This window comes from Miniopterus schreibersii (assembly GCF_964146895.1).
Source record: "Miniopterus schreibersii genome assembly, chromosome: 15".
Lineage (NCBI taxonomy): Eukaryota > Metazoa > Chordata > Mammalia > Chiroptera > Miniopteridae > Miniopterus > Miniopterus schreibersii.
The window spans coordinates 47,467,812-47,482,260 of record NC_138115.1 but is presented as its reverse complement, the minus strand read 5'-3'; the positions used below and the strand labels follow the sequence as shown (position 1 = coordinate 47,482,260).

Genomic DNA, 14,449 nt, shown 5'->3' with positions numbered 1-14,449 from the left:
TCTTGGTTAGAGGGCTGCATGTTTTAAAAGACTTGACTATTGTCAATTGCCCTGCAAAAATTTACCAACTTACTGCCTCAATACCTGGGCGTTATCATTTAAAATAATTATAAAGCAAAGACAGGTTTTTCCCAACTCAATAAAAAGAAATGTTATCTCATAGCTCATTGGGGATGGGTGTAGTAGTGGTCAGCGCACATTCAAATGAGTGAAATTCAAATTTATCCCAGCAAAAAGTCAAGAGGCCTACAACTGATAAATCAAGAAATAGGGCATGTGTATATCTTGTGCGTTGGCAGTAAATGCCAGATGAGCAGCCATGAGAGTCGGGATTGGTGGCCCTTGTGGGTTAGGGTTAGGGTGAGGGTGGGAAAATTGGAGGGATGCAGAAGAGAAATGGTGCTTTTGTATTTAAGTATCTTGTCATATTACATTTTTTAAAGCACATGAACGTATTATAAATAGCATCTGGTTGTTGGTTTAACTTGCATTCAAATTTATTATCAAGATTCTCATAATTGTATAAACTTAACACCAAGTAAAACAGCCTTTCCAGGAGCAAACTACAACTCCCAGGATCCCGCGGGTGGAAGAGGTGGTTTGTTCTCGGATTCAAACTACAATTCCCAGAGTTCCGCGAGCCAACGGGGGTGGTTCGGGAGCGGGGGGACGGCCGGCCGCCGAACCCGCGAGCCTGCGCACGCGCAGGGACCGCCGCCCGGGCTCGCCAGCCCCGCAGGCGCACGGCGGGCACCCGCGAGCCCGGCGGTGGCAGACGGGGCGTCGCGGCGCTGCCTGGGGCTCCCGCCTGGGCCTCCCCGGCTCGGAGCAGGCGCCGGGGCGGCGCTGCAGCGGCCGATTCAGCCAAAGCTGTCGCCTCGGGGAGCATCCTGGACGCGTGGGCGGAGGGGGCTTCGGCCCCGCGGAGCCCCGGCCGCGGGTGAGGCGCGCGCTCCGGGCAGGCGAGGGCTCCGCGGGGACCCCGCTGGGCTTGGAGTTGAGGGCAGGGCCCCCGGACCTCCCCCGAGGCGGACGACCGGGCCTCGGGGTGAAGGGGAGCCCGGGGGAGCGTGCGGAACGGAGCAGTGACGCGTGGTGCGGGCTGCGGGCGGCGCGGGAGCCGGGCAGGGTCGGGGGAGTGCGCCCTGGGGGTCCCGGGGCCGGCGGCCCGGCCGTGCCCGCCGAGGCCCGTAGCTCGGGGCCGGCCCTGGCAGCGGGTCCCCGAGCCCTTTCCTGGGAGATGATGGGGGGCGGGGAGCCAGGCGAGGCGTGCGGAGAGGGCCTGCGCCTCCCGAGCTCCCCTCGAAGGCAGCACCTGGACCGGCCTGCAGCCCACCCGGGGCTCCCCGGGACTCAGCAGGGCGCCAGCTGTGTGTGTGTCCGGTGATGAGAGCCTGTCCCGCCTGCCTGACAGCGCCGGGGTGGCCTCTGAAGGAGGGACCCGGTGGACTCCCACCCCACGCATGTGTGTGGGAACCGTGCCCGGGTCACTGACGGAAACCCTCTGCCAAGGGCTGAGGTCCTCAGGCTGAAGCCCTGCGCTTGGTGGTGGGCGCCCGGGGTCTGTTTGTTTTATGTCAGCCACCTGGCAAAGCCCACTCTTGTGGGGGAAGCAAGGCCCGGGGTGGGCAGGGTTACCAGGGGAGCCTGGCAGGACTTAGTGGCCAAGAGCACAGGTACAACAGGCTTCCTTCACCAAGTGTTGACTGTTACACGGGCTGGACGTTCAAATCCTGACTCATTTCCCAGTTGTGTGCCCTTAATTAAGTCACTTATTCTCTCTGAGCCGGTTTCTTATGCTGCAAAATGAGAATAAAAGTACCTTCATCACCGGATTGCTGTGACAGTTAAATGAAATAATGCCATACAAGCCTTCAGCCAGTGTCTGATCCATGATGACTGCCCCGCAATGTTAGCACTCATGGTCGCCTATGATAGAAAATGTTAGAGGTGAGATTGGAACCCAAGTCTGTCTTTGTACTGGAACTAGCTGCCCTCTCTGGCTCTCATCGATCTTGGAGATCGTCCAACTCATCTTTTCACGTCACATATGGCGAATCTGAGTCCCTGTCGGGGGCACAGCCAGGAAAGAACACAGGTCCCTTCTCCCCCAGGGGTGGCCAGCCCATTAGTTCCTGAGCCTTGGGCCCCCAGATGGGGTGGAGAAATGGAGGGTGGTGATCCTCAGCAAAGAGGAAGGGTGCCGGTGCTGGTCGCTGGGTTTCTGCACACCCTGGCCATGTGGGCATCCTGGTGGCCTTGATGTGGTGGGCTGTCAAAGCAGCTGCCGCCTTTTTCCAATTGGCCTGGTTGGCAAGCTCTTGCTCTAAGCCTTGCTTTAGAAAATATTTAGCAATAAACAAAGGCTTTCAGTGAATACATTGAGCTAACAGGAAGATTAAATTACCAAATGCTTCTTTCCCCAAGGATCCTCGTCACTCTCAATTTGGTTGTCAGTGGGTACGCTCCTCCAGGACCTGCTCATCACCTGATAGGCTTTTTATTTTCTTTATTTAAAAAAAATTATTTTTAATTGATTTCAGAGAGAGGAAGGGAGAGGGAGAGAGAGAGATAAATATCAATGATGAGAGAGTCATTGATCAGCTGCCTCCTGCATGCCCCTTAACTGAGGATCAAGCCCGCAACCTGGGCATGTGCCCTGGCTGGGTATCGAACCTTGACCTCCAGATTCCTGGGTTGATGCTCAACCACTGAGCCACACCGACCAGGCCTGATAGACTTTTTAAATGGGTGAAATAATGAATGTGAAAGGGGGAACCCACAAATGTCATCGTAGGCTTTGGAGTCAGACTTTGGCTTTATAGCTGTGGCCACCATTTCATAGCTGTGTGACACTGGGCAGTTCACTTAACAACGTTGAGCATACTACCTCAATGTGAAATGAGATTGCTAACACCTATTCTAGGTTTGTAGGAGGGAATGAATGAGATAGTTCATGTAAAGGGCTTAATATTGTGCCTGGCATAGAGTGAGAGCCAGTGAATGGGCATTGTTATGATTAATAATAGTATAAGAATAATTGTCAGGCATGTGCTTTGCTTGTGTTGTCTGTTTGAATTCACAAAAGCACCCTGAGAAGTAGGTATAATTGTGTCTGTTTTTCAGACCAGGAAACGGAGGCTTGCGGAAGTCAAGAACAGGCCCAGGCACAATTTGTTCTGTGTAGAAGAACAAATACTACATGACACCATTTAGATGATGAATCTAAAACAGTCAAACTAATAGAAGCAGAGAATGGAATGGTGGTTGCCAGGGGTTGGAGGAAGGGCAATGGAAAGGTATCAGTCAAAGGGTACAAACGACTGCATCCTAGAGAGCTACTGTACAGCATAGTGCCTACAGTGAACAATACGTATATATTATTATGTACTTAAAACTTGCTAAGAGCATAGATCTTATGTGTTAAGTGTTTTATCACAAAAAATAATAGTAATAAGAGGGCAGGAGGAAACTTTGGAGGCAATGGATGGGTTTCTGGCATATAGGTTATGGTCATGGTTTCCTGGGTGTACACTTATCTCCACACTCATCATTGTAGATATTAATTATGTACAGCTTTCTGTATGTCCAAGGGAAGAAGCAGCAGTCTAGAGTCATGCTGCTGCTCAGCGACAGGCCAGGAGCTCACATTCCTGGCATCTCAGCTCTGGAACTGGTGCTTTTAACTCTCCAGCTCCTGGTCTCTGCAGCTTTAGAAGCACATTGTGACCTGGGGCAGGCGCCCGTGTTAGGGCTGGGGTGTTGTCATACCACTTGGAGAAGAGGTGGGACCCTGCAGCCTGGCTGCTTGTGTTCCTTGTTGCTGTCTGAGGTCCTGTGAGGCTGGAGGAGGGTGTCCCTCGGGTGAGTCTGGGAGATGCAGTGCTAGGAAGAGGCAGCTGAAGCAAGGACCCACGGGGCGGGGGGAGGGTGCAATCTGGTGAGACCTGGAGAGCTTGGTTATGAGAAGAAATGGCCTGGTGTAGGGGCTAGGAAGGGGCTGGGAACTGTGTTCTCTGGACCTGCTTGCTGCTTTGGGGAGGAGGGCCACTTGAGCCACGAATGTGAGGAGGAACCCTGGACTGAGCCAGCAGGCCGCTGTTTTCATCTTGGCTGCCTATGAGAGCTCACACAGCCTCTCAAGACCTCTTTTATAAAATAGAATTGGAGCAAATCATTTCTAAGGGTGCTTTTAGCTCCGAAAAGTGGGATTTTTAAGTCTAAATTGGTGGCTTAACCCTCACAGCGCAGCACCAGGGCAGGTGGGATAATGGTCACAGCAGTGTGTACCCAGCCTTCCCTAGGGGGAGAGAGTGGCACAGCTCCCTGAGCCTCCTGTCACCGTGGGTATCTCCGAGCCCGGCCTGGTGGGGTGTAATTACACAGAGGAAGACTTCGGTTGCTAAGTTACAGTTGGCCTGTGGGTCTGTTTCCAGAGCCCTCCAACCTGTTCTGCCCTTGAGTGATTAAAAACTCATTGCTCTGAGGTCTACCCAGCTTCTCTGTCACTCACTGTACCTCTGAGTCTGATGGCAGATGAACACAGTGATTAATTTTAAGACCCCTGGCCCTGGCTGGGTGGCTCAGTTGGTTGGATGCTTCAGTCCTCTCAAACCCTACCCAGGGGCCCAATGGATATGTGTCCATTTTGGGGTCTGAGCATTCCCTGAGAGAACTGCTTTTACTTGAATTTGCAGTTTCATCTAGAAAAACCGATGCACGCGTGTTCTGTGTCTCCTGTTGGAGCATCTCAGCAAGAGGCTCACAGGGTTCTGGTCCCTGCTTGCATCCCCGTTTATGGCCACATGGGTGCGCAGTCGCGCTGCTCAGCGATGCCAGAGAAGACCACACAGGCAGGCAGATCTAACTTCCAGTGACTCAGGTGCCAAGCAAAAGCCAGATGATGTCAGAGCTGGCTGTGCAACCAAAGGTTTCTGCTTTGGGAGACTGGTGAGAGGGATGCAGGAGAGCCAGCGGGAGGCTGGGCTCACCTCCACCTGCTCGACTGTCTTGCCTTTGCTGAGAGCCTCAGAGCCTCGGTTGTCCTCAGCCAAGCCTGACATCACCCACTGCACCAGAGTCACACGGGCTGGAGTTCTATCAGCGTCCCCTCTCTGAAGGAGTTCCATACCTGTTTATGATAAGGAAACCAAGTCACAGTCACCAGCTGTCAACATAGGATTAAGTCTCCAGCTTTGGCCCAGTGTTGCCCTTTATACTGAAACAAGGAGACATTATTTATGTTACAGTTCAGTCTAAGAACATGAACTCTTAACTGAGTGCTAAGTATGCCCACCCAATTAAATGTTAAGTTTACAAGGAGCGCTCAGAGGCTGCCAACATTTTAGCACAGGGTAAATACTTTCGTCAGAACGCCTGATGCCCTGTAAATGTTTGTCTAATTTGGGGGCACATTTAAGCAATATGTTACCTCCCTGTTTTATATGCTGCTTCTGGCAACAAAAGGTGGGTCGGGGGCCATCTTCCTGAGGATGTTTGAGTTGGCGGGACTTGTTTGCTCTTTACCAACTCACAGTGTGTGAGACACATCAGTGCAGGCAGAAAGCCTCCATAATTCAGCACCAGTAATTCAGGCTGAATCTAGGATAAAAGCACTTTTCAATGGCAAAAGAAGAAGGCTGTAATTTTCAATGAGAATTAGGCACAGCCCTTAGAAGTAAAATTGTTAGAAAATGATATAAGACCTTCTGTGGGCACCGCCTAGGCCTGGCTGGGTCTCCTGCAGCTTGGGGCTGGTGGGGGCTGGCGGTCCCCCACCTCCACAGCCTGCTCTTGGAGGGGTGACGAGTGACCTGCAGCTGGTCTGGCGGTCCTGCAGGTGGGCCAGCAGCCCCAACCCTTAGGCCTGCATATCATCCAATTCAATTTGAATAGTTGCCAGAAGTTAGGAATGAACACATTTCATATTTTAAGTGGGTTCCTGGCTCCTCTGGAAAGACCAGCAGAGTAGTGTTATGAACTGAATTGTGTTCCCACAAATTCATATGTTCAGACTCTAACCCCCGAGGTGACTGTATTTGGAGATAGGGCCTTTAAGAAGGTAATTAAGGTTAAATTGAGGTCATGAGAGTGGGGCCCTGGCCTCACAGGGCTGGTGTCATGAGAAGAGGAAAAGAGACCAGAGACCTCATTCTGTCTGTGCACACAGAGAAAGGATGTTCTGTGAGCTCACAGTGAGAAGGCGGCAGTCTGCAAGCCAGGACAGAGACCTCAGGGGAAACCAGATCTGCTCACACCTTGATCTTGGACTTCTAGCCTCCAGAAATGTGAGACAGTAAAAGCCTGCTGTTTAAGCCACCCAGTCTGTGGTACTTTGTTATGGCTGCCTGAGCAGACTCATACAAGGAGACACCACCAGGCCACTTCCCTGCCATTCCCTCATGATCTTGAGCTTTAACTGGGTGTTTGTCTTGGGTCACACAGCCCACCCCTGGCTTCACTCTCCCCTTTGGCTCTTGGCCCCAGTAAGCAGTGTGTTTGCACCTCTTCTAGGCCTAGAGAATTCTTGGAGCTTTTACTCCTTGTCAGATCCCAAGGCCCTTATAAATGACTTTTATGTGCCTGTGACTGGAACTCGCCAGTACCACCCACCCCCCAGTGCCAGCTGCCCAGCCTCAGATGGTGAGACCCCCTGGCAGGCGGTGCCCCCACCCCAGCTGCTCAGCTCTTATGGTGTCTGCAGGTGTCTTCGCTTCATGGACACCTTCCTCCAGAGCTGCTTGGAACAGATGGGATCCTAGAAGGGGGATTCCCTAAATCTGTGGACATCAGATAGTATTAGCTGCTCCAGGAACGAAGTGGAGCAGTTTGGGGAAATGAATTGGCAGCATCCTTCTGTCTGCCTCAGTTTCTGAAGAGCCTTCGTAGGCCCATTTTTAATCCCTTATTTATTTTTTTCCCTTTCTTTTGAAAAATATTCTCTATCATGCTTTGTCCTGGCAAGGATTCAAGTTCAAGGAGATTATTTGCACCGGTTCCCAATAAACACGAAGGGGGAGTGGAAGAGTAAGACCGGGAAGGTCACAGGGTGTGCATCAGGCCTGTCACCACAGTGGGCAGCTGCTTAGTTCTCAGGGAACTCTGGGAGCCTCAGAACTGTTCCACCTGGGGAGGATGGTGTCTGTGTTTGTCCCCATCAGAGGTTGGTGCAGGCTGCCTGGCTTGTAGGTGGTCAAGTTAAGAACCCCGGTACTCTGACCTCAGGGCCCCATGCTTTAATGCCACGCTATTTCTAGCAGAATGTTCTGTCCATCCCCCACAACCCTTCCTCTCCACATTTCCCCACTGAAGGGTAACTGAGAGCCTGAATTGTGCAGGGAAGGTTGCTTTGGGCCACTCATACGCATCCTGCCTTCTGTAAACACCATTCCAGCAGGGCTTAGGGGTCCTACCATCTACTTACAAACAGCCCTCTCCCACCCCCAGTCTCCAAGGCTGGTTCCTGCCTGGCTGCCTGTTTGCCCGCAAGGCTCCGACCCCCATGTAGCTTGGTTCCCATAAGCTTTGCCCCAAGGCCTGAGCTCAGTGGATTGCCTACTGCACACACGGCCCCTGGGCCCAGAGAAAAACCCTGGCCGCCTTCCTGCCTGGGCTGCGCCCCACATCCCCACCTGCTGCCAGGCCGGCCTTCAGGGCCGGGGCACCTAGAGGGGCAGGTAGCAGACTGCCCGCTGGAGAGCTGAGTACTGGGCTGAGATGCCCATTCGGGTTGGAGGTGGGTCTTTCCTCTCCCCTGTCCTCCTTTTCCTGGGGGTCTTGCTTTCTGATAGTCCCTGGCTGTGTGCATTCTAGCTTTAGTTTCTATTGGAAGCTGTTGTCTGTGATTAGAGCAAAATGTGTGTTGGCTTGCGCCGCACACACCTGCCTCTCATCCCCCCAGGGAGGGCTTTATTTTTTCTGAATACCAATTTATGACTCATCCACTCTTCCGAGTTCTGTCATTTGTAATAGTGATTTATTTGATTCTTTACTGTTTCCATTTTGGCCAAAGCTAGTTACATGGCCAAACCCAAAGCCCAGTTGTAGAGATGTGGACCGCACCATGGGAGCAGTGGGGCGGGGGAGAGTACGTACTTGAACAGCGGGCCAGTCTATCGCAGCATACTGCCAGTGTGCCAAGCGATGCCCGGCTGCCGTGCTGGAGCTGGGACACAGAGCCGAGCACAGCGCCTGGCACAGGGGGAGCTTGAGACGCCTGCAGGCAGACTGCCAACGCCTGTTCCTTTCCCTTCTCTCCTGCAGGCTTCTGCCAGTCGCGCCCAGGGTGCCTGCAGGGATGGGCACAGCCGGCCAGGCCCGTGGCACATCGCAGCGGCCCCCATCTCCCTAGGGCCCCACGGCGGCGTTAGGATGCAGCTCTCGGCCGTGGCCAACGCCCTGCTGGTGTCAGTGCTGGCGGCCGTGCTGTGGAAGCACGTCCGTCTGCGCGAGCACGCGGCCGCCCTGGAGCAGGAGCTGGCCCAGGGCCGCCAGGCGCCCGCGGCGCAGAGGACCGACTACCCCAAGGCCCTGCAGAGCCTGGCGGAGGGCGGCACGCACATGGTGTGCACCGGGCGCACGCACACCGACCGCCTCTGCCGCTTCCAGTGGCTCTGCTACTCCAGCGAGGCGGAGGAGTTCATCTTCTTCCACGGCAACCGCTCGGTCATGCTGCCCAACCTGGGCTCGCGGCGCTTCCAGCCCGCGCTGCTCGACCTGTCCACGGTGGACGACCACAACACCCAGTACTTCAACTTCGTGGAGCTGCCGGCCGCTGCCCTGCGCTTCCTGCCCAAGCCCGTGTTCGTGCCCGACATGGCGCTCATCGCCAACCGCTTCAACCCCGACAACCTCATGCACGTCTTCCACGACGACCTGCTGCCCGCCTTCTACACCCTGCGCCAGTTCCCGGGCCTGGCCCGCGAGGCCCGGCTCTTCTTCATGGAGGGCTGGGGCGAGGGCGCGCACTTCGACCTCTACAGGCTCCTGAGCCCCAAGCCGCCGCTGCTGCGGGCGCAGCTGAAGACGCTGGGCCGGCTGCTGTGCTTCTCCCACGCGTTCGTGGGCCTCTCCAAGATCACCACCTGGTACCAGTACGGCTTCGTCCAGCCCCAGGGCCCGAAGGCCAACATCCTGGTCTCGGGCCACGAGATCCGGCAGTTCGCGCGCTTCATGAGCGAGAAGCTGAACGCGAGCCAGGCCGGGGGCCCCCTGGGCGAGGAGTACATCGTGGTCTTCAGCCGCACCCAGGACCGGCTCATCCTGAACGAGGCGGAGCTGCTGCTGGCGCTGGCGCAGGAGTTCCAGATGAAGACGGTGACCGTGTCCCTGGAGGACCACGCCTTCGCAGCGGTGGTGGGGCTGGTCAGCAACGCGTCCATGCTGGTCAGCATGCACGGGGCCCAGCTGGTCACGGCCCTCTTCCTGCCCCGCGGCGCCACCGTGGTGGAGCTCTTCCCCTATGCCGTGAACCCGGACCACTACACCCCCTATAAGACGCTGGCCACCTTGCCCGGCATGGACCTCCACTACGTCGCCTGGCGGAACATGGTGCCCGAGAACACGGTCACGCACCCCGAGCGGCCCTGGGACCAGGGGGGCATTGCCCACCTCGACCGGGCGGAGCAGGCCCGGATCCTGCAGAGCCGGGAGGTCCCGCGGCATCTCTGCTGCCGGAACCCCGAGTGGCTGTTCCGAATCTACCAGGACACCAAGGTAGACATCCCGTCCCTCATCCAGACCATTCGGCGCGTGGTGAAGGGCCGGCCAGGGCCGCAGAAGCAGAAGCGGACGCTCGGCCTCTACCCGGGCAAGGTGCGGGAGGCACGGTGCCAGGCGTCCGTGCAGGGCGCCTCCGAGGCCCGCCTCACCGTCTCCTGGCAGATCCCGTGGAACCTCAAGTACCTGAAGGTGCGGGAGGTGAAGTACGAGGTGTGGCTCCAGGAGCAGGGGGAGAACACCTACGTGCCTTACATCCTGGCCCTGCAGAACCACACCTTCACCGAGAACATCAAGCCCTTCACCACCTACTTGGTGTGGGTCCGCTGCATCTTCAACAAGCTGCTCCTGGGACCCTTCGCAGACGTGCTGGTCTGCAACACGTAGCCAGCCGCCCGCCAGGCCCCGGGGAGGCGGCCCCTCCAGCCCAGCGCCCCGGCTGCTAACCCCACCGTGGCTTCTGGGGATTGTGTGTTTATTTATTGAGCCAGCCTTCCCCCAGGGCTTGTGCCCCATGTCTTCTTGCAGCATCTGGGACGTGGGGTTCGCAGCACTCCTCTGTTCCCCATTGGGATGAGACACCCTGCCCCTGCCCCCTTCTCCCATCCTGAGCATCGGCACCCCTGGAGAAGGTCCTTAGGAGGGGGCGGAGGAGAGGGAAGAGGGAGGGTAAGAATCCCCAGGAACCTCTTTGGCTGAGTGTTCCTGCTTTTCCTACAGAGACGTTCTGGTTGGTGCCCAGGTGTCTGGAAGCTGCAAGTAATCAATCCTGGTGGTTTGATCGGGTAGTTGATTGGCTTCCATCACCATAAAACTCACCTGTAGCCCAGTAAAGGTGTGTTTGGGCCGATCATTAAATGATTATAAACATCTGGTCAAGTCTTTTTATTGGACGGTAGGAAATGGGGCTGGGAGATGCCCTTTGCGGCAAGCCCTGGGAAGCAAGGCCCCTGATTGGATTCCATCTCAACTGCCGGCTGAGGGCCACGTTTCCCTCTCAGTGGGATAAAGCCTGCGAGTAGGTGGGAGAGGGCTGTGGTGAGGAGGAGCAGTGTCCACCGGGGTTCTTAGGTTCCACTGGACATTCAGACTCTCAGGACCACGGAGACCACACCTGGCATGGGGCCCACTCAGAAGGACGTGAGATAGGATGAGGCAGAGTGGGCAGTGCCAGGCTCTTCTCTGCCACAGGAGGTGTCCTCACACCAGTCCAGGGGCCCTGCTCTTGTCCTCTCCTCTCAAGTCACTGCTCAAGAGTGAGATGAGACCACAGTGGTGGTTGTGGGGGGCACTTTGGCTTAGAAGCCCCATAAGAGCCCTTATCTTATAAACAACCCACAGTCATAGTTCCCACGGTCCCTCAAGGGACATGTGCAGTTATAAGAGTTATCACCTTCAGGGAAGCTGTGCTATGATGTCCTACCAGATGTTGTAGTTCATTCATAGTCCCTCCATCCAGATGTGGTTTGTCTAGCAGAAGTCAATTTTACCATCAGCAGTTTTGCCAAATAAAACACCTGACATTCTACTTTTATCTGACTTCCATGGAAACAGAGCTAGAAAGTTAACCCCAGGTCAAATTTGTGAGGAGGAGGGAGTTTTAGGATGTTCACGGAGGTCTCCGCTCCTGCACCTCCTGTGCCCTCCCGCACTCGGACAGAGCTCTTCCCCTGACCTCTGGCCCACAGCTGCATCCTCAGCTACAGGGACCTTGCTTTCCAAACAGAATGCCAGGACACGCGCTCTGACAACCAGACGGAGCATGTTAAACCGGCCTGTCTCCAAACATCTGGAACATGTGGCCACCACAGCACACGGCCTCTAATTCCTTCCAAATTGTGCGTTCTCTGGGGAAACTTGCTCAATAAGATTTATTGAATGGAGGGAGGGAGGGAGGGAGGGAGGGAGGAAGGAAGGAAGGAAGGAAGGAAGGAAGGAAGGAAGGAAGGAAGGAAGGAAGGAAGGAAGGAAGGAAGGAAGGAAGGGGTCTATAGTGGTGAGAGCAGAGGCTCTGGAGTCATACGAGCCTGGGTTCAAACCCCAGCTCCACCAGTTACCTGCTCTGCGACCTTGGGCAAGTGACTCAACCTCTCTGAGCCTCAGTTTCCTTTACTGTCAAATGGGAGCAATGAAGCCTACTTCTTGGAGTTGTTTTGAAGGCTTGGGATGCGGAACATGAGTAAAGCTCTTGGCACAGGGGAGTCCACTGCCTGTGCTCAGTCCATGCCAGACGGTGCTTCCCAGGTTCACGGGCGGGCTCTGCCACCTCTATCTGTGCAGCCTCTGGCAGCTCACTCCCTGCCCAGCTGAGGTTCTTCACCTGGAGCGTGAGGACCTGCAGCTAGGGTGGTTGTAGGCATTCCGGAAACCACCTGTGTTAAGCTCTTAGCACTGCACCTGGCTGATGTAATAAGTTATTACGGCCCTGGAATTCCATACCCGAACCCTGGAGGCCAGATGTGCTTCCGAAGCCAGAATTTTTCAGGTAGGAAGGTACCAGGTACTACGCAGTCCTCGCAGCAGGGGCGGAGGTTACACACGGCAACTGAAGTCTCTGGTGAAGCGTGGCTATCCACACAGTGGGACAGAGCAGCACCCGCCACATGACAAAGCTTTTGATTCACAGAGCTTGGGGACCTTTGGCATTGCACCTGGAGAGTCATGAAGCTCTGTTACTGTCATCAGCCTCTCCCGCTTGGAAAAGCCATCATTTTCCTTAGAATCGCCTCTTTGGGGTGAGGTGCAAAGGAACAGGGTCAGGCCTGGGGTGGGGCCATTTGGGCAGCATAGTGGCCAGCGACTGTGATGGCCTCGCTGGAGCCCTTTGGGGGGCCTCTTTCTGAGGGCCCCTTAGCCTGCGACTGAGCAGACAGCCTTCCTACCCCTCACCCCATCCCCTGCCCTGCAGCCCCGTGGCAGCTGCTGCCCTCGAAAGCCTCCAAGGTTAATGGGAATGTCCTGACTCGCCATCCCCGGCAGGTCGCTTCACTTCGCACATCATGCTCATTCCAGAGGTACAGCTGGCGAGCCCGGGGAGCCTGGGGAGGCTGGGGAGCCTGGGGAGCCCGGGGAGGCCGGGGAGTCTGGGGAACCTGGGGAGCCCGGGGAGGCCGGGGAGCCTGGGGAGTCTGGGGATCCCGGGGATCCTGGGGAGCCCGGGGAGCCTGGGGAGGCTGGGGAGCCTGGGGAGCCCGGGGAGCCCGGGGAGGCCGGGGAGCCTGGGGAGCCTGGGGAGCCTGGGGAGCCCGGGGAGGCTGGGGAGCCTGGGGAGCCCTGAGAGCCTGGGGAGGGAGGTGGAGAGCAAGCAGCACGCCCTGAGGCCGAGAGTGCTTTTTGAAAAGCATCAAAAGTGGATAAAGTTTTGAGTTTGCAGGAAAGACGCAGGCCATAGACTGAGCAGACTTTACAAGCAAAGAGCAAGGGCAGGAAGCCAAAGGCATGTGAATGTGCTTGGCCAGAGTCTCGGTTTGCTGCCCCACATTCCAGGGAACCGGCCCTGCTTCGTCATCAGCTCTGAAGCCAAAGGGATTAGAGGAAGAAGAGCCGTCAGAGCAGCTGGAGAGGGCGGGGGACGTGTCTTTTAGTGGCGGTCCTGGGCTCAAGTCTAGTTAGCACAGCTCCTACCACGTCTGAATTCTGGCCCTTCCCCCTACCAGTTGGGTGACCTTGAACGAGTTACTGAACCCCTCTGTGCCTCATCTGTAAAGTGCAGATACTCATAATCACACCCACCCATCAGGTTGTGGGGAGGTTAAATGCTTTAAACCATGTAAACCACAGTCACAGTGCCTGGTACATGCTCATCACTTGTTAAATGTTAGTGGTTATTATAGCAGGTGCTCAGTAAACACCTGTCAGGTGCTAACGCCAGATCTGAACCCACAGCCTCTGCAGTCAAGTCCAGGCCTCTGAAAGGCAGAACTAGAAACAATGTTAAGGGTAGGTGTAGACATATATTTAAAGACTTTCTGAAGCAGAAAGTGGGGAATCAAGGGACACCTGCTGAAGAACAGCACATGAAAGGCCTGTGCCCCAAATCGAGGCCATTCTCAGCTGAGGAGTAGCTAAGGTAGGGGCTGGGCTCCATGCTGGAGTTCTGTGGACTTGGGCAGAGCTTGGGGCCCCCTGCACCCCTCCTCTACCTCCCTCCCCAGAGGCAGAGGCCAGTGTTGAGGGGAGCAGCCAGAGATGGTGTCCTTGCTGGGTAGGCTAAGCAGGGACAGCTGGGCCCTGCCACATAGTGCCACAGGCGGCTGGCATGCACTGGGCAGGTGAGGAGGGGCTGTAGTGTGTCCACCCATGGTCTCTCTTTCTGAGCTGAGCAGACCTGTTCCCATCAGGACCCAAAAATGCTTGCTGGAAGCTTGGGACCTTGCTCACTGGCAGAAAGATTCTGGCTCGATATCTTCAGAGAGAAACCACACACACACACACGCACACACACACCACAGACCACATGCTCCACACAGACCAGCCACCCCACCCACCTGCTGGACAGATTTCCCCTCCTTCCCCAGGCAGCCACCCAGACCTATTTCCATGCAAAGGAAACTGGCTCTGGGATGTGGCTCAGTCTGCCTCCCTGTAGGGCGCTGGCCAGCTGCCCTCACCTAGATTACCCTAGAACTTTAAGCCTTCTCAAGTGGTGTGAAAATAAAGAAAATAAAGACCACCCAAATAGAGGTGTGAGCGCCCTAACTCTGCCTTGACAATGACATGTTCCTCTATATTC

The 14,449-nt window shown here is 55.7% G+C and overlaps 1 protein-coding gene across 1 annotated transcript; it reads left to right on the top strand.

Moving 5' to 3' along the window:
- The first annotated feature begins 725 nt into the window (after window positions 1-725).
- POMGNT2 (protein O-linked mannose N-acetylglucosaminyltransferase 2 (beta 1,4-)) lies at window positions 726-10,587 on the top strand. Its single transcript, XM_081160382.1, has 2 exons — window positions 726-940; window positions 8,263-10,587. Exon 2 carries the CDS (start codon window positions 8,371-8,373, stop codon window positions 10,102-10,104), a length of 1,734 nt encoding a protein of 577 aa, XP_081016508.1. The 5' UTR covers window positions 726-940; window positions 8,263-8,370; the 3' UTR covers window positions 10,105-10,587.
- The last annotated feature ends 3,862 nt before the right edge of the window (window positions 10,588-14,449 follow it).

Excerpts from the sequence above, each read along its gene's own strand:
- POMGNT2 (XM_081160382.1), top strand. The coding sequence starts at position 8,371 with ATGCAGCTCTCGGCCGTGGCCAACGCCCTGCTGGTGTCAGTGCTGGCG.